Source organism: Moschus berezovskii, chromosome 8 (assembly GCF_049115385.1).
Source record: "Moschus berezovskii isolate FMDL1 chromosome 8, NW_MosBer_1.0, whole genome shotgun sequence".
In the NCBI taxonomy this organism is placed as follows: domain Eukaryota; kingdom Metazoa; phylum Chordata; class Mammalia; order Artiodactyla; family Moschidae; genus Moschus; species Moschus berezovskii.
The window spans coordinates 54,003,124-54,020,831 of record NC_142467.1 but is presented as its reverse complement, the minus strand read 5'-3'; the positions used below and the strand labels follow the sequence as shown (position 1 = coordinate 54,020,831).

The 17,708-nt window shown below is 34.2% G+C and overlaps 1 protein-coding gene across 9 annotated transcripts in view; it reads left to right on the top strand.

Moving 5' to 3' along the window:
* Window positions 1-17,708, top strand: part of TCERG1 (transcription elongation regulator 1) — a 53,226-nt gene that overhangs the window by 18,871 nt on the left and 16,647 nt on the right. For 5 of the 9 annotated variants that reach the window (XR_008686386.2, XM_055429237.2, XM_055429235.2 and 2 more), the window contains 9 exons: window positions 827-1,027; window positions 1,744-1,856; window positions 2,778-2,866; window positions 10,634-10,794; window positions 11,875-11,931; window positions 12,070-12,136; window positions 13,204-13,254; window positions 14,611-14,746; window positions 15,565-15,654. Coding sequence is in view for 8 of the 9 variants with exons in the window: in XM_055429237.2 (XP_055285212.2) it covers window positions 827-1,027; window positions 1,744-1,856; window positions 2,778-2,866; window positions 10,634-10,794; window positions 11,875-11,931; window positions 12,070-12,136; window positions 13,204-13,254; window positions 14,611-14,746; window positions 15,565-15,654 (965 nt within the window). In the remaining variant the exon portion in view is untranslated. The remainder of the gene's footprint in view (window positions 1-826; window positions 1,028-1,743; window positions 1,857-2,777; window positions 2,867-10,633; window positions 10,795-11,874; window positions 11,932-12,069; window positions 12,137-13,203; window positions 13,255-14,610; window positions 14,747-15,564; window positions 15,655-17,708) is intronic. The other 4 variants (XM_055429238.2, XM_055429236.2, XM_055429234.2 and 1 more) reach the window with 1 other exon arrangement.

Below are 17,708 nucleotides of genomic sequence, written 5' to 3'. Positions count from 1 at the left end.
GTGTAAAGTGATGTGATTATGCTTGCATGCTAGTGAGTTTATGTGTGTGAATATTTGTGTGTGTATAGTATAAATTTGCATTTTAAAGTTACTGAAGTTAACTACCTGAACTTAAATTCTAGTATAGGATATGAAGATTTTTTTTTTCCAACTTTAATTCACATTTTTGATTATGTAGCACCAGCTTATTTAGCTGTCTGGTGAAAAATATAAATCTTGGCTTATCCTTTAAAAATAAAAGAAATTTTGCTCTCTTTTTGGAAAAGAATAAACTGTCAGAATTTACAGGGCTATGTGACTTAATCACTTAGTATGCTAAAATTGATTTGATAACAAAGTCAGGGACTTATTTTTACTTATTTTTTCAGTCATTTACTTTGAAATAGAATTTTATTCATATCCTTTTTAGGTATCTTAGAACAAGAAAATAATTTTACCTCCAGAAATATTCTTAGTAAATGTACTTGTTGCCTTGATTTCATTAGAACTTAAGAAATTATTTATAAAAATATATTTCTATTAATTAGAGAATTTATCATTTTTATAAAGTTTTATGTTATTACGATTTATCAAGATTTCATTGTAGGTGTGATGCAAATTTCTGACTTTAAGGTACTTCTTGGGTTGAATTTCTGAATCTAATTGAATTTAGGCATTAGAATAAACCAGATTTAAGGAATTAAGTATTTTATATGATTTTTTTTTGTTTCAGTTGGCTCATTCATTTATTGTTGTTTAATAGAAAGATTTAGCTCATATTTTAAAGTTTTACTTTGTATCACAATTTTGTACTTGGATCTAATATTTTCTATTATTCTTCTTTTAGGTGTATTGCCAGGGATGGCCCCTCCTATTGTACCTATGATACATCCCCAGGTTGCTATTGCAGCTTCACCTGCTACCTTAGCTGGAGCAACAGCAGTTTCTGAGTGGACTGAATATAAAACAGCAGATGGGAAGACATATTATTATAATAATAGAACATTAGAATCAACCTGGGAAAAACCCCAAGAGCTAAAGGAAAAAGGTATAGTTGTAATGACTTAGTAGGACATAGTATACATAGAATGGTATTTGAAATTCTGAATTAATTCCTTTTTAAAACATTTGAGGGATTTTCTGTTTATATAGTATTGGATTATTTATTTCTACTGAATTGATAATATATTTATTTAAAAAGCCACAGTTGTTCTGCTTACATGTTTGTCCATCATTTTACCATCTAGAGAAGTTAAATTATATGTCCACACTAATAGATGTATTTTTTACTGTTGTCAGGAATTGGCATAATTGCCTAATTAGCTGTTGAATTACTGTGATCATCCTTACTGAGATTGATAGTAGTGACCAGGAAGGAATGTGTGTTTTGTGTGTGTTCTGAAGAAAAACTTCAGGCTATTGGAACCTTGGAGGAAGAGGACTCATAATTTTCTATAATTACAAGTCCCTGTTTCTGTTTTTTAGTATGTTATCCCTTTCATTTGTAGCAAAAATGATACATGAATGTAAGACTTTATGTCCTTCTGAAATCAGTAGTTCTTTTCTGCTGACGGTTTCCTAATTTAGTATAGCAAGGTATTTGAAGTTGAGCATGACATTAGATTCAAATCAATGATATTATAGGAAGAATGTTTTATTTTTGTGGTTAACAGCTAGAAATGGAATATCCTAACTGCTTAGTCTCAGAGTTCATCATAAGCTATATCAGAACCACTATGTGATGTTACCTCCATTTTTTAATAGAAAAACTAGAGGAGAAGATTAAAGAGCCAATTAAAGAACCTTCTGAAGAACCTCTGCCAATGGAGACTGAGGAGGAGGATCCTAAAGAAGAGCCGATAAAGGAGATAAAGGAGGTAAAGGGCCATTTCCTACTGACATGAGAGCTAGCGTTGATTGTTGGGTACAGTTTACTGGCAACTGAAAATCTGTTTGCTGTAGTTTTAGCTAGTTGCCGTAAATCTGATCCCTGAAATTTTAGAGTTCTTTGAAATTTGTAATTCAATTTTCCCTTTGAAAATTTCATTAAATTACTTCTTACACGAAACCAGAGCCCCCCTAGAAAGAGAGGGCCCTGGACCAGAGCTGATGTCTCCTCCTGACTTACAGACTGCTACATGTTATAATTTTAAGTACAACTTCATATTTGGGGATTGTTCATTGTATTTTACCTGTCCTCTCTTGCATGGAATAATCCGAACAGCACTGAAAGAGCTCTGCTTTTTGGATGTTCTTCTGTAGCAGAAAAAGAAACAACCTTAAACGAAGAAATCTCCTCTAATATTCTATACCCCTTTCCTTATTTCTACTCCTAAACAGATAGTTAGTGACTCTCTAAGTTAGAAACATCTTCTGATGGAGTCTTTATTTCTATGTGCTTGCCTTCTCAGTCATGTCTGACTCTTTGCAACCCTGTGGATGGTAGCCCACCAGGCTCCTCTGTCCATGGGATTTTCCAGGCAAGAATACTGGAGTGGGTTGCCATTTTCCTACTCCCGGGGATCTTCCAGACGCAGGGATTAAAGTTGCATCTCCTGCATTGGCAGGCAAATTCTTTATCACTGTGCCATCTGGGAAGCCAATGGGTTCTGCTGTTGTGGAATTCAGCTCTGCCTAAGGGGCAAAGATTTAGAAATTCTGACTCAGTCTCCTCTCTGTATGGTAGCAACAGACATTATGTTAGTTTTACTTTAAGGTATTTGCAGTCTTGTGTTTGTGGGATATTCACGTGTAATTTTGTGATGTGAATTTAATGGGAGTAATACAATTTCCCATAGGAGCCCAAAGAAGAAGAGATGACTGAGGAAGAAAAAGCTGCCCAGAAGGCAAAGCCAGTAGCTACTACCCCTATTCCTGGTACTCCGTGGTATGTAGGTTACTTAATTAGTAAGTTTCTATTTATTTAATTATTGCCATGTTTGATTATTACATTATAACACAATAGGTAGAGAAAGTACTTTTTAAAAAAGTATGTGTCAAATACTGAATGTTTTTTGGTTGTTTTATTTTGGATTCTCAAATCTTAAAACATAACTACTGCAGTGTCTTGTTCTTCTCACAGAACTCTCTATTAATATTTACTGATTATAATTATAGATTTGAACCACTATAAGATCCCGAATCTCCTTTTTGATTGTTTGAAATGTTTGAAAATTGCTTTTATATATATCTTCATAAATGATTATGTTTAGAGAACTTTGTAAAATTATATCTTTTTATCTTAGCTTTGAGTATTCTGTTTTTTCTTTCCTTTTTTTGTTTGGTTCTCCCTCTTCTCACATCAGGGCTTTCTTTCCCTATTCTATTTAATCTGTATTCAGTCTACTCATGGCAGTGAGTTGGCTTGTTTCTTAAGTCTTGTAATCTGTAAATTCCCCTTCAACTTGTTTTCCTTTTTTCTCCTTGGTTTTATTATTTGTTCTATAGAATCCCACGGTCTGGGTTTTATTGCTGTATCCTAGTGGTACTTTTTAATAGAATCCTCCATTCTGAATTTCTTGTAAATTTAGCAGGCAGTTACAGAGATGTGATCAAATTCATGCTTGATCTTTTTGGCAGACTAACTGATGATGACCTTTCCCTCAGGATGCATCTAGTTGTCCCTTTTTTGTGTGTGATTTTAGTGGTCATTGCTGGTTTTTGCCTAGATCAGTGGTTTTCAACCAGAAATAATTTTGGCTTCCTCTCCTCAGCCCCTCCTCCCTGAAGTGGAGGTAGGCCAAAGTCTGCAGGCATTTTTGGTTGTCGTAACTGGAACGTATTAAAAGCATGTGGTAGGTGTGGGTAGGTGCCCTACCATATACAGGGCAGCTCCCTGTAAGAATTAATTATTTGGCCCAAATGCCAATAATGCAGAGATCGAAAAATCTGGCGTTTTAGCATATTTACTCATTTGTTTTTCCCACAGACAAGACCAGTAGTGTCAGCAACAGTATGATTACTGAAGACGGTTTAAGATTTTTTCCTGGTTATTTTCCTACCTAGGTGTGCAAATACAGCTCCAGTGGTATGAGTCGTAAGTGTGGAGTGAGAAGCTGTCAGTACGTTTCAGAATTAATAGACTATGGACAAAGAATTCTTGTGTCTGTCACCAGGGCTGCCCTGGTGACTCAGATGGTAAAGAATCCACCTGCAGTGCAGGAGACCTGGGTTCGATCCCTTGGAGGAGGAGGGCATGGCAACCCACTCCAGTATTCTTTGTCTGGAGAATCCCCATGGACAGAGGAGCCTGGTGGGCTACAATTCATGGGGTTGCCAGAGCGTCAGAAACGACTAAGCACCCAACACATGGACAAAGAATTCTTGTGTCACAAAACTACCTTGTGCTAATAATATGCATGATAAAGTGCTTAGGGTGTAGTGTACTGGTAATCTGCATCATTTAATATATCAAAAAAATAAGACTGGCAGATACTATGGGAAGGATAGATACATGACAAGGAACATCTGATAAAATGTTAAGCCTAAATCTAGATGGTCAATATATTGTGTTCACTGTTCTAGAGACATTCTTTGAATATTCTGTATGTTTCAATTTTTTCATAATAGTAAAAACCTATGGAAATAAACTAAAGAAATTCATCAGCAGTTAATCAATTGATATAAATATGTAAATAAAAATGAAGTCGCCATGCCAGTCTAGGTAAACATGAAATATCAAATACTAGAAGTTCAAAGATAAATTTTTCATAAGTTAAAATCCAACACAGGTTATAAACAAATTGTGAATGTCAAATAAAGGCAGCCTCACTTTGACTTCGTTGTTTAGTCGCTCAGTCATGTCCGACTCTTTGCAACCCCATGAACTGCAGCACATCAGGCTTCCCTGTCCTTCACCATCTTATGGAGCTTGCTCAAACTCAGGTGCATTGAGTCGTTGGTGCCATCCAACCATCTCATCCTCTGTCGTCCCTTTCTCCTGCTTTCAGTCTTTCCCAGCATCAGGGTCTTTTCTGATGAGTTGGCTCTTCTCATCAGGTGGCCAGAGTATTAGAGCTTCAGCATCAGTTCTTCCAGTGAATATTCAGGGTTGATTTCCTTTAGATTGGATTTAGATTGGTTGGATCTCCTTGCAGACCAAGGTACTCTCAAGAGGCTTCTCCAACACCACAGTTCGAAAGCAGCAATTCTTCAGCGCTCAGCTTTCTTTATGCTGAACTTTTTTTTTTCAATTCTTTACGGTCAGCTTTTTTTCTGCTCTCACGTTCATACATGACTACTGGAAAAACCATAGCTTTGACTAGATGGACCTTTGTTGGCAAAGTAATGTTTCTGCTGTCTAGGTTTGTCATAGCTTTTCTTCCAAGGAACAAGCATCTTAATTTCATGGCTGTTGTCACCATCTATAGGGATTTTGGGGCCCCCTAAAATAGTCTCTCACTGTCCACTGTTTCCCCATCTATTTGCCTTGAAGTAATGGGACCGGATGCCATGATCTTCATTTTTTGAATGTTGAGTTTTAAGCCAACTTTTTCACTCTCCTCTTGCACTTTTCATCAAGAAGCTCTTCAGTTCCTCATCGCTTTCTGCTATAAGGGTGGTATCATCTGCATATCTGAGGTTATTGATATTTCTCCCAGCAGTCTTAATTCCAGCTTGTGCTTCATCTAGTCCAACATTTCTCATGATGTACTCTGCATATAAATTAAATAAACAGGGTGACTGTATACAGCCTGGACGTTCTCCTTTCCGAGTTTGGAACCAGTCCATTATTCCGTGTCCGGTTCTAACTGTTGCTTCTTGACCTGCACACAGGTTTCTCAGGAAGCAGGTAAGGTGGTCTGGTATTCCCATCTCTTGAAGAATTTTCCACAGTTTGTTGTGATCCACAGTCAAAGGCTTTAGTGTAGTCAATGAAGCAGAAGTAGATGTTTTTCTGGAATTCTTTTGCTCTCTGATCCAACAGATGTTGGCAATTTGATCTCTGGTTCCTCTGCCTTTATGGCACACTAAATCTTTGTGATGCAGTCTTAGTAACCAGTTGGAAAAATTACAAGTCTCCATGACCTTAAACACTTGTTTTGTCAAAACATTAAAAACTTTCTTAGAACTAGAAACTAAAGTTTACTGAACCTAGAAAATTTCTAATTTTTGATCCCTCTTTATTCTTAAGAAAAGTAAAATAAAGTCAAACCGATGCTCTGAAATACCAAGAAAAAAATTCGTGTAATTAAGGAAAACATGAAACTTCATGATTTACATTTAATTTCTTAGCTTATCTCTTAAGAAAAAGCAATTTGAAGAGCAGCATGTAAAGATACCAAGAAATAAACTAATTAAATTTGATTATCCAAATGAAGCAGCATGCTTGGTTAGCTGAACAGTTTAAAGTTACAGTTACCTATCTTATAAGAAATAGAAAATAATTAGGGAATTAAAGTTACACTGTTGATACATCCCTTCATTGATAAAACTTGGAAGATAATTTGGACAAGTGGTTATCTTTCAGGTATTCAGATAAACTATAAAAACACTAGGACCATATGATTGCAGTTTTGGAGAGGGAACAGAGATGCTTCCTAAGACAGACATAAAACGTAGAAGCTGTAAATAAAAAGATAATTAAATTTGATCTCATAAAAATATAAAACTTGTGTGTGATAAGGTTTTGGATATTTTGTAGACTAGAATCTTGCAATATTTATCTATTATACTTTTGTAGATTTCTCTGGGATTTTCTTCATGAAGAATTCTATCACATGCAGATGGGAGCACGTTTCTTATTTTCTGATTTTTAATGTATTTTCTTTTTTTCTTGTTGCTAGGACTGTTATATCAGTGCAATGCTAAGTAGAAGAAATGAACATCCCTGCCTTATTCTCCATGTAGGGAGAGAAATTCAGTCTTTTACATCAGATATAATATTAGCTTATATGGTTTTTTAAAAATTTGATAATGTTTTTATCATAAACCTGTGTCTTTTGAAATGAGTTTTTCTCTTACATTCTTTTAATATGGAGAATTACTCTGAATTTTGATTGTTTAACTTTGCATTTCTGTAATAAACCTTAATCATGGTAGATTAATCTTTTTAATGTATTGTTGGATTTGATTTGCTAATATTTTACTAAGCATTTTTGCATCTATACTTGTGGCATATGAATCCATGTTTCTTTTGTAATATTTTTGTTGGATTTTGGTATTAGGATTTTGCTGGTTTCAGGAAATGAGTTGGATGGTGATTGGTGATTTCTATTCCTCTATTTGCTGAAAAAGTTTGTAAGATAATACTTCTCATTAAGGTTTTATAGAATTAACAAACCATGTGTGGTCAGAGTTTTTTGGGGGGAAGATTTTTGGTAACAATTTAAACTTCTTTAATAGCTACAGGACCATTCGTTTTGTTTCTTCTGTTGTCTTTGGTTAAGTTGTATTTTTCAGGTAATTTGCTTATTTTGTGTAAGTTGAATTTGTTCTAATTATTTTCTTAGTATCCTTTGAATGTTTCTGTTGTTATTATTCTCTTAAAATCCTTTAAATGTCTATGATCTGTGGTGATACCCCTTTTAAAATCTTTCCACATGGTGGTGATTTGTTCTCTATTCTGGACCAGTCAAGCCAGAAGTTTGCCTGTTTTGTGGTTTTTCATGAAGACCACAAGTTTTAGGGTGGTTGGGCCCCTCCACTCTTGCCCACTCTTATTTCCTTTTTTCTGATTACTTTGGGTTTACTTTATACTTTTTCTAGCTTAGTAATTATGAAATTACTCTTAGGTCATTAGTGTTCTTTTCTTATTTAAAACTTAATGTAGTTTCCTTTTAAGCACTGCTTTAGCACCAGCCTACAAATCTTGATGTGTTGTCTTTTCATTACCATTCAATTTTTATTATAAAATTTATTTTTGACTTTTTTCTTTGACTCATATTATTTAGAAATCTTTTGTTTCAGTTCCTGAATTTGAATTTTTTTCTAGGTATTTCACTTGTACTGATTTAATTGTCCTGTGGTCAGAGAATGTACTTTCTTTGGTTTTGATACTTTCAAATTCATTAAGACTTTTTTTTTTTTTTTTAATTGTTCACCAGGTGGTCTTTCTTGGTACTGTTAGTTTTAGGGTTTGGTTAGTCTGGCAGTTGTTGAGAGAGTTCTGTTAATCTATTATAATAGTGAAATTGCCTATTTCATCTACTTTTAAGCTCTGTAAACAGGCTTATTATATATATATTATAGTTGTTACATGTTCCTGATTATCTTTTTTTAAATGATTATGAAAAGACCCTATTTCTCTCTCATAATACCCTTTGTCTTGTGCTTTTTCCATCCATTTACTTTCAAGCTTTCTATAATTTTATGTTTAAAGTTTATCTCTTAAAACAGCTTATAGTAGTGTCTTGTGTTTTTATTCACTTTGTCAATTCTTGCTTTTTAAGTGGGAGTGTTTAGACATGAATGTAACTTTTGGTTGGATTTAAGTCTATTATTTGTTTCCTGTCTTCTCTATTTTTGTTTCTCCATTTGCCCTTTACTCCCTTCATTTGAATTATTTGAACATTTTCTAGCATTCCATTTAATAATTTATCTCTTGGCTTTCGGGTGATATCTCTTTTCATTAATTTTTAGTTTTTCTTGGATTATAATATACCCACTTAATCATCATAGCCTACTTAGAGTTATTATTGTAGCACTTCACGTAAAATGTGGGAGCCTTATTATCATATAGGTTCTTTTTTAACCTTGTACCTACTGACCTTTATGTTACAGTTGTCATATGTATTACTATTACATACATTGAAAACCCCAGCATGCATTGTTCATAATTTTTCATACATATTTTCAAGAACTATAAGAGGAAAAAAATCTTTGATATTTTCCATTTCTGTTTTTTTCCCTTTGTTACTAAAGATCCAGATGCTTTTTTATTTGTTTGGTTTTTTTTTTAGGTATCACTTCCTTTCAGCTGAAAAACTTTGTTACAGGGTAATTCTGATAAAAATGAAATGTCTTAGTTTTGCTTCATTGAGAATATCATCTTTTCCTTTGTTCCTGATGGATGTTTTTGCTCTGTATGGGATTCCAGGTTGGCGTTTCCTTTTTTTCCTGGACTTTAATGATGTTGTTTTAATGTATTTTTGCCTCTGTGGTTTCTGATAGGAAACCCACAGTCCCTGGACTTGTTTCCCTGTTTGTTTTCTGCCATACTTTTTGTTAGCTGCTCTCAAGGATTTTTCTTTATATTCGATTTCCATCTGTTTATGTTGTGTCTAAAAATGATTTCCTTGAAGTTTATCCTGTTTGGTGGTTCACTGAACTTCCTTAGTATTTATGTCTTCTACCAAATTTGGAGATATCTTTGGGCCATTTTGTCTTTAAATTTTTTCTGCCCCAATACTCTCTTCTGGGATCCCAGTGACATGTCTGTTAGGCATTTTGATATAGTCCCATAGATTCCTGAAACACCATTCTTTTTTTTTTACTAACAGTTTCTCTGCTGAGAACCTCTGTCTTCTTTCATTTCAAGTTTTGGCTTGTCTTTGTTTTGTTTTTCTTTATCTCATTAAGTGTAATTATAATTGCTGCTGTAAAGTGTTTGATTATTTCAACAATAGAGGCTTTCTCTGATTAATTTTAACATCTAGATTACCTTGAGCTTGGCAGCTGTTGATTAACTTTGATTATCTGCTCATAAAGACCTGATTTCTCTTTACTTTTAGCTGCCTGTGCTACTATTTCCGTTCAACCAGGGGCCTCAGCAGAGGTTTGAGGGAGCAAAAATTTATACCCTTGCTTCTCAAAATTTTGACCCCATATCTGTGTTTTGTTTTTTTTTAAACCTTAGAGAGTTCTTATGTACTTGTTTTTTTCTATATTGTTGCTGAGTTTCTAGTTGTAATTAATAGGAACAGTGGGTTGTACTGGGCTACAGTGCCATAGCACAATAGGTGCATTTATTTTTAAATACTGATATAGTCAATTATTAAAAGCTTCATAAATAATTGCGTTTGAGTTTGTATAGTCTGTCTGGTTTGGTAAGAAATAGTATTATGTGATAGGTCAGATGCTGTGGTGTGTTCTTTAGCTTTAGAACTACTTAATAGCATTATTATTTGCTGTTCAGTTCAGTTTAGTTCAGTCGCCCAGTCGTGTCTGACTCTTTTGCGACCCCATGAATCGCAGCACACCAGGCCTCCCTGTCCATCACCAACTCCCAGAGTTCACTCAAACTCATGTCCATTGAGTTGGTGATGCCATCCAGCCATCTCATTCTCTGTTGTCCCCTTCTCCTCCTGCCCCCAATCCTTCCCAGCATCAGAGTCTTTTCCAGTGAGTCAACTCATCGCATGAGGTGGCCAAAGTATTGGAGTTTCAGCTTTAGCATCAGTATTTGCTGTTAGGCTCATCTTTTGTGATAGGTTAACATTGAGTGTGCCAGACATGTTCCTGAGCACTCTAAATTCTGATCATGAATGTTTTGCTTTTCCTAGTTTTCTGGTAGTATGTTGAGTTGCTTTTTTACTTAACCCATAGCCAGTCACCTCTTCTGTTCTGAAAATCATATTTGGCTCTCTGTAAGTAATAATAATATGAACGTGTCCTTCCCCACCACCACTGCCTCCCCTTTTGATTGGATGGCATTAAAAGACCTAACTATAAAATATGTTCCATAACGTAAGAAAATGTTTTAATCTATTCCTAGGTGTGTTGTTTGGACTGGTGATGAGAGGGTCTTCTTTTATAATCCTACCACCCGTCTTTCTATGTGGGACCGACCCGATGATCTGATTGGAAGGGCAGATGTTGACAAAATTATTCAGGAGCCCCCTCATAAAAAAGGAATGGAAGAAGTGAAGAAACTAAGTAAGTCTTAAATTAGGATTTATCTGCTAATTCTTTTAATATTTTTGTGGAAAATATGAGGCAGTTTAGAAATGTCTGTTTTCAAGGAATATAAGGAAAGGAATATTTGAGGAATGGAAAGTAGACTGTTCCTCTAGATTGAGTTCATATAATTAAAAAATAGAGACTTTGGATAAAATTATGGTTTGTAAAATATTATATGTATTTTAAAAATATCTTGTTCTTTTCAAGGTTGTCAGTTCAAGATATGTTGGTACTGCTGATGCTTGCCTCATTCTTATTAATAGTACTAAAATGCTCCTCAGTGAGCCTTTCAGCAGCTTTTGTGATTAGTGTTACATATTCTGAAATAATCAAGCTGTGCAGAGTATTTTTAAAATATTGTTTATTAAAATTTGGTTAACTAAAACTGCAGTCTTTTAAACTTGATGAAATTTAGCGAAGTAAACTTTATTCCTGGGACTAGAGAGACGCCTGCACCTTATTAAGAGATAATCTTTTTAATTCACCTTACCCTCAGACAGCCATTCAATATATAAGACATATAATAAATATAAATATTTATATATAATTTTTATTGCATTTTTTATTGATAATTTGCCATGGTATTGATAGGATTGTGTTTTTTTAAAAAACCTTTTATGTCATATAGAAGCATGATAAATGACTCATTTAATACTTTAGTTGAAACAAATCCTGATATATCATTTATAATAATTGAGAAAGCTTCATAGATTATATGTATACACATGGTACTAACACTTTCTACTTGCTAGTGATTTCCAAATTATTGGAACTTGGTCTACCTGGTGCAAAAGGTATAAGGGTTTTATTCATTTATTTGATAAAGGAATACAATATTCATTTGATAAATTTTATGTTAATAAAAATTTCAGAATGAATCAAGTTTAATGTAAAGGGAAGATTAATGGAGGAGTTGTAGAATTATCATGATTTGTTTAATGTTTTATAAAGAAGTGTTATAGATATATAAATAGTTAAGAAGTAATTTTATTAAAGAAAAGATTATATAATATGTACATGTAACTATTAATAATTTTTGAAAATTTTTTTTGCCAGGGCACCCAACCCCAACAATGCTGTCCATCCAAAAGTGGCAGTTCTCTATGAGTGCAAGTGAGTGAGCTATAAGTTGCAGCTTTAAAAAATACTGCTGACACAAGTGTTCCAGTAGTGGTTAGCAGAGGGATTCATACCTAAATATTTAAATTGTTGCTTGCTTATTTTTATTCTGACAGTTAAATTTTCTTATAGTTAAAGAAGAGCAAGAATTAATGGAAGAAATGAATGAAGATGAACCTGTTAAAGCCAAAAAACGGAAGTAAGTAATACTTATAGTTTATGTAATTTAGGTAGATTTTTACCTTTAAAAGATGATTAGGCTACAATCAGTTCATGATTGGGACAGGTAATGTGTGTGTTAGGAGGCAGAAGTCATGATTGCTCTCTTTAGGCCTATTACTAAGCCTTGCCTTAGGATGTAGAAATGGTGTCCCTTCTGTTTCTAGATGTGGAAGAGTTTTGGTTATTTAAATATGTATTATGAAGCCAAATGACATTATTATGATAAATTGTTTTCAGAAATTCATTACACCTGAATTTTATAAAAACAGTTTCCTTCCTAATGTAGACCCCAACAGATACTGTTCCAAAAATCTGATAAATGTAGACCGAGACTTCTCTCTCTTTTTATATACTTGTCACTTCACTTAGTCCTTGTATCCGTGGTCATTACTTGTTGAAGAAGGAACCCCTGAGGCTGTTGTTATTAGAAAGTGCTCTGAGAGAAAGAGAGTGGTATAAATGGAAGCCTTAGTTTGACCAGTGTGCAGTAAAATATGAATGTTACTAATTATGGGGGTGAATGGGTGGAGTAGAAGGTGTTTGTATATGAGTGGGGGAGGCATGGGACCATTATTTAGCAGCAAGAAGGAAAGTTTGAAGACATTGTTATCGATTGGTTTATCATAGTCCTTATCTGAGGACAGATTGAATGCAGCCAAATTATGGCAAAGAAATCAGTAAGATAACCCCTGTTAAGGGTGTTTCTTTTTTTAAAAAAAGTTTCTTTATTGGCAACATTGTTAAAGAAATTAAGATATTAAAGTGTGACTCATAATTGACCACAGTAACAACAGCTGTTTGAATTTTTACAGTTGACTTTTTAGTTCTTGACCAAATGTATTTTTTATTAGTTGTAATCAACTGAATTTGTGTTCTTTTAAAAATCTAGAATAAGAATTTATTTTCTTAATTATTGTAAATGACTGTATTCATTCTGTTTATGTACCATGATTTTGGATGTTCCTACATTGTTAAACTTTTAGGTTGTTTTTAATTGTTTGTTCTTATAGACAACTCTGTAAGGTTTTTAACTGCTTTTATCAGGAGAATGTCAAAGAAGTCCTTTATGTGGATTGCCCGAGCTTCTCTATTTAGGTACAAAGCTAAAAGCCTATTTTTCCTGGCTTAGTTTTTCTTTTATTTCTTTTATTGAGATAGATAGTGATAGTTCGTATTGTGACATTTTCATTTAGTATAATTCTGTAAAGGTTATTTGTTTTCGTTAGTTGTATTTCTTGTCTTTTAACTCTTTATATAAATAGTTCTTAAATAAATTATTATAAGAGGGTATATTGTTTGGCAAATTGCTTTTACCTGTTTGTTTTGTGCATATCTTAGGTCACAGACTATCTCGCTAAGTTCCTGCAGGTCACGGATTATATCTTCTATTTTTGATTCATTCCCTAAATTGCTACATACCTCTCACCATATTTGTGGGCTTAGCCTTAGTTCCATTTAAATCTCCTGGGCTACCTTCATTTCCCTATGTAGCATGATTTTGAATTTCCTGATGTTCTGTTTTCCTAATTCTCTTAAGTTTATGCAGGAAATATGAACCAATTTTATTTGTATACAAAGCAGATCGAAATTAAGATGGAAGATCTGCTTAAACACACCTGAATATTACTGAATTACTTTTTTTGATTATTCACATGAATGGGCCTTTTTCATAGGGCAGATGTTTGAGAGGTGACTTAATTTCATGTTCACAATCTCACCTGAGTACTGTACAGCAGCAGGGTTGCCCTTAGCCCTGAGGTGCATTTTTGGAGAAACAAGAAGTAGTTTAGTCATTGATGAACAGTTCTAATTCCACCTAACTACTCCGGGGCCTATGTTGCTCTCTGGGACCTGTCCTTCAACTTAAATCTCAACTTATCACCCAGAAAGTGAGTAAAAAAAATGTCAGGTAGGTAAGGTATATATCTCACATATCCACTTGGCCAAATTTGCAGATATTTTATTTTAAAAATAAATATTTGAGATTAGTAAGACTTTTACCAATTTTTATTAGATTAAAAATCGTATGCATTTATAATGTAAAAACATTTTGGAAAATACTGTTTTTCCTATATCATTTCAAGAACTAAAAATTATATTCTGTGCTGTTTGATTCTAACACATAGAGTTTTATTGCAATATTGGATAAGTTTTGTTTTTAAGTAAGGTCGTTTGTGTATCAAGTAGTATCAGGGAGAGACAGCATATTAAAGGTATTTTTCTTTCCTAACAATGTAGCCACTGTAACATCATTAGAAGCTCATTGTAACTTTATTATTATAATGAAAGTTGCTTATCCCTTAGAATTGATTTGAAAAGCTGAGTATAATTTGTTTTTGCCAAAAATATTCTGCTCAGTAGTGAGTCTTGAATATTCCAGTGATTTTAAGATTTTAGTAAGATTATTTATTAATATTTTGTCAGTTGATGCCTGTATTTTCTTTTTTATAGGAGAGACGATAATAAAGACATTGATTCAGAGAAAGAAGCTGCCATGGAAGCTGAAATTAAAGCTGCCCGAGAAAGGGCCATTGTCCCTCTGGAGGCCCGAATGAAGCAGTTCAAGGACATGCTGCTAGAGAGAGGGGTCAGAAAACAATCTTTGGGGGAGATATTTCTGTTTTGTATAAGTAATATAAATATGTCTTGCTAAAAGGTCAAATCTAAGGTTAGTGCTCATGTCGTGGGGGCGGGATAAGGGAAGCCTGTCAAATCACTGTGCTCTTTTTCAGATAGCTGTTTTCTTGGCTAATTATATTATGTTTTAACTAAATGCCATTTTATTATCCTTTTAAGTACAAATAACATTTAACATTTATTGGGTCATTAAATTTTGGTGAGTAATATGACGAGTATTAACATTACAGAATGGCGGACTACTCGGGATAGGTAAGGTAAATGTGATTCTTTTAATATCTACAGAATGGCTTTTGGTTAAAGGAGTACTGGTACTTTATGATAAAACTATTAATGAAGCTTAATTGAGAAGGGATTTCAACCTTTTGATTATATTCACAGATTCATTTGAGTAAGTAAAATTGTTCAACTTTACATCACAACATTGTTCACCAGATTAGAGCAAGCTTGGGAAATCAAAATGCACATCTTCAAGGCTTTGTCTGATGTACTGATTTTTAAAATGTCACACAGTAGTGGTTATTTTAATGAGTAATTAAGTGTGTTATTTCTATATGATATAGAAATGTTCAGAGCCAATTAGTGTGGAAATTTGCTTTTGCCTAACCTCCCACTGCTTGTCATTTATTAGTGATGGAAACTGCAGTATGGTTTTTATTATGTGTCCTTTTTAAGTAGACGTCCCGTAGATTTCAAGCAAAATTATATGACCTTTCAGTTTTTAGAGCCAACTTAATTTATGAGGCAATACATTTTTTTATTTTAAAGGTGTCTGCTTTTTCAACATGGGAGAAGGAGTTGCACAAGATAGTTTTTGATCCTCGGTACTTATTGCTTAATCCTAAAGAGAGAAAACAGGTAAAATGAAAATAACAGTAAGAAATGTATATCCCTTGCCAGCATAACTTTTAAATTTGAACTGTTTCATACCTTAGTGACCTTCTATGGACATTTCTGCCTCAGAGATACTTGGATATTTTTGCCATTATGGACATGGCTTTTGCCTTATGAACATTTTGTCCTTATGTTTCATATATACTTATGTTATACCAAGGTTTCAAAATCAACTCATGTACATTTATTAATTTTTACTGGGCAAATGATGCAAATTTAAGGTAGCAAGATAGCAAAATACAGAAGAGTAGAAAGGAATAAAACTTACTTACAATTCTTCCCAACTGATAGTTCCAGTGTTTGATATTTGACCCTTCCCAACTATTATGTGTCAGTATATACATGTATATGTATCTGGATTGTAGATAGACAAGACTCAGCATGTTTTTATCTTACACCCTCTACATATACATCTGTTAAGTGGCAACTATTAGGATGTCTTTTCATAATAAACTTACTGGACACTTCAGGTCTCTACTGAACTAGAATTATAAGAACTAGAGTTGCCTTATTCCCATTGTGATTCAGTGACATATATCTCATAGTGAATGCTTCCTCTAAAGTATTGCATACTGCGAACTTTTATAGTTTCTCAGTTACCTGGACCACCCTGACCCTGATCTGTGTAAAACGTTGAGTATGTTGAACCACTTGCTATAGTGCTGTTGAGGTACACAGTTTCATTTGATAGAAGTAGTGTCCATCTTTCATATTTATAATTTAATGGTTGGAATAATTGAGGTCTAATCATAGACTTTTTATGAAAAGAGGAAGTTTACACTGTGTCAGAAATGTATTTGAGACTCGTAATAGGAAGACATGACTTTCCATATGTATTTACACCTGTATTTCACGCACAGTAGTCTTTTTTATTTTAAACTCTTCATGTGTGATGGTCTCATTTTCACTCAGTTGATGGCCGTATCAGAACCTGTAAATTAGCCTTGATTTTTTTCTTTCCCCACTGCATTTCAAGTCTTATCAGCACAATCTACCTCCAAAATCTTTTCTAAATCCAACCTCTTATTTGCCATTTCCCTCACTAAACCCTAATTCAAAATATTCTGATTGTGGTGCCTAATTGAACTCCTTGCCTCCTCCGTTCTTTTTGTCCTCTGTAGTCAAGTTCTTTTTCCACACAGCAGCCAGACTAATCTTAAAATTTAAATGACAAATTAAGGCAGTATTCTGTTGCTTGAAAAATGTGCACCGCTTATTATTTTGGTTAGAATAAAATTTCCATGGCTGTAAGATTCTCTGTATACTCATATCTGCATACTTCTCAAGCCTCTTATGTTCATTTATTCTAGCTACACTGACACTGATACTCCTCGGCCAGTACTGGAATATTCTGGTACTTACTAGTCCCTCTTCCTGGAGTGTTCTTCCTCCAGGTGATTGCATAGCTTCCTAAATCATTTACATTCAGATATTTGTCCAGATGCCTTCTGATTAACCTCTTTGCCTTCATTACACTCACTGGCACTCAGAACTCTCTAAAATTATTTTACCATCTGTCTTTTCCTACCATAAACCTGGGGACTTTCATGTTTGAGAGTTTGCTTTGTAGACCCTGAGTGCTAATGGTTAAGAACAAGGCACTAAAATGCTCTTTGGGCTCTCTTAGCATCTGGGTGGGCTCTTACGATTGTTGGCTTTACTGTAGAACAGTGGTTCTCAACCAGGGTTTTTTTACACTGGAGGACATTTTAGTTTGCCCCAGTGAGGGAGTGCTACTGGCATCTGGTGGCCAGGGATGCTTCTGGACATGGTCTGGTCAGTGCTGAGGTTGAAAACTGCCCTGCTGTGGGATGATTTCAGCTGGTTTGTTGAGATCCTCTAAAGCAGGTCATTTTTAGGCTAGTGAGATCCTGGATAAGGACTGTGTCTTGATAATGTGGTATGTTTTCTCAGTCTAGTACGCCTCATTCCTAACTTATGTTCTCCCAGTCCAGAGATGGTTTTGCCTTTTAGAGGAAGGGTCAGCAAAATTTTAATATAAAGCATTAGATAATAAA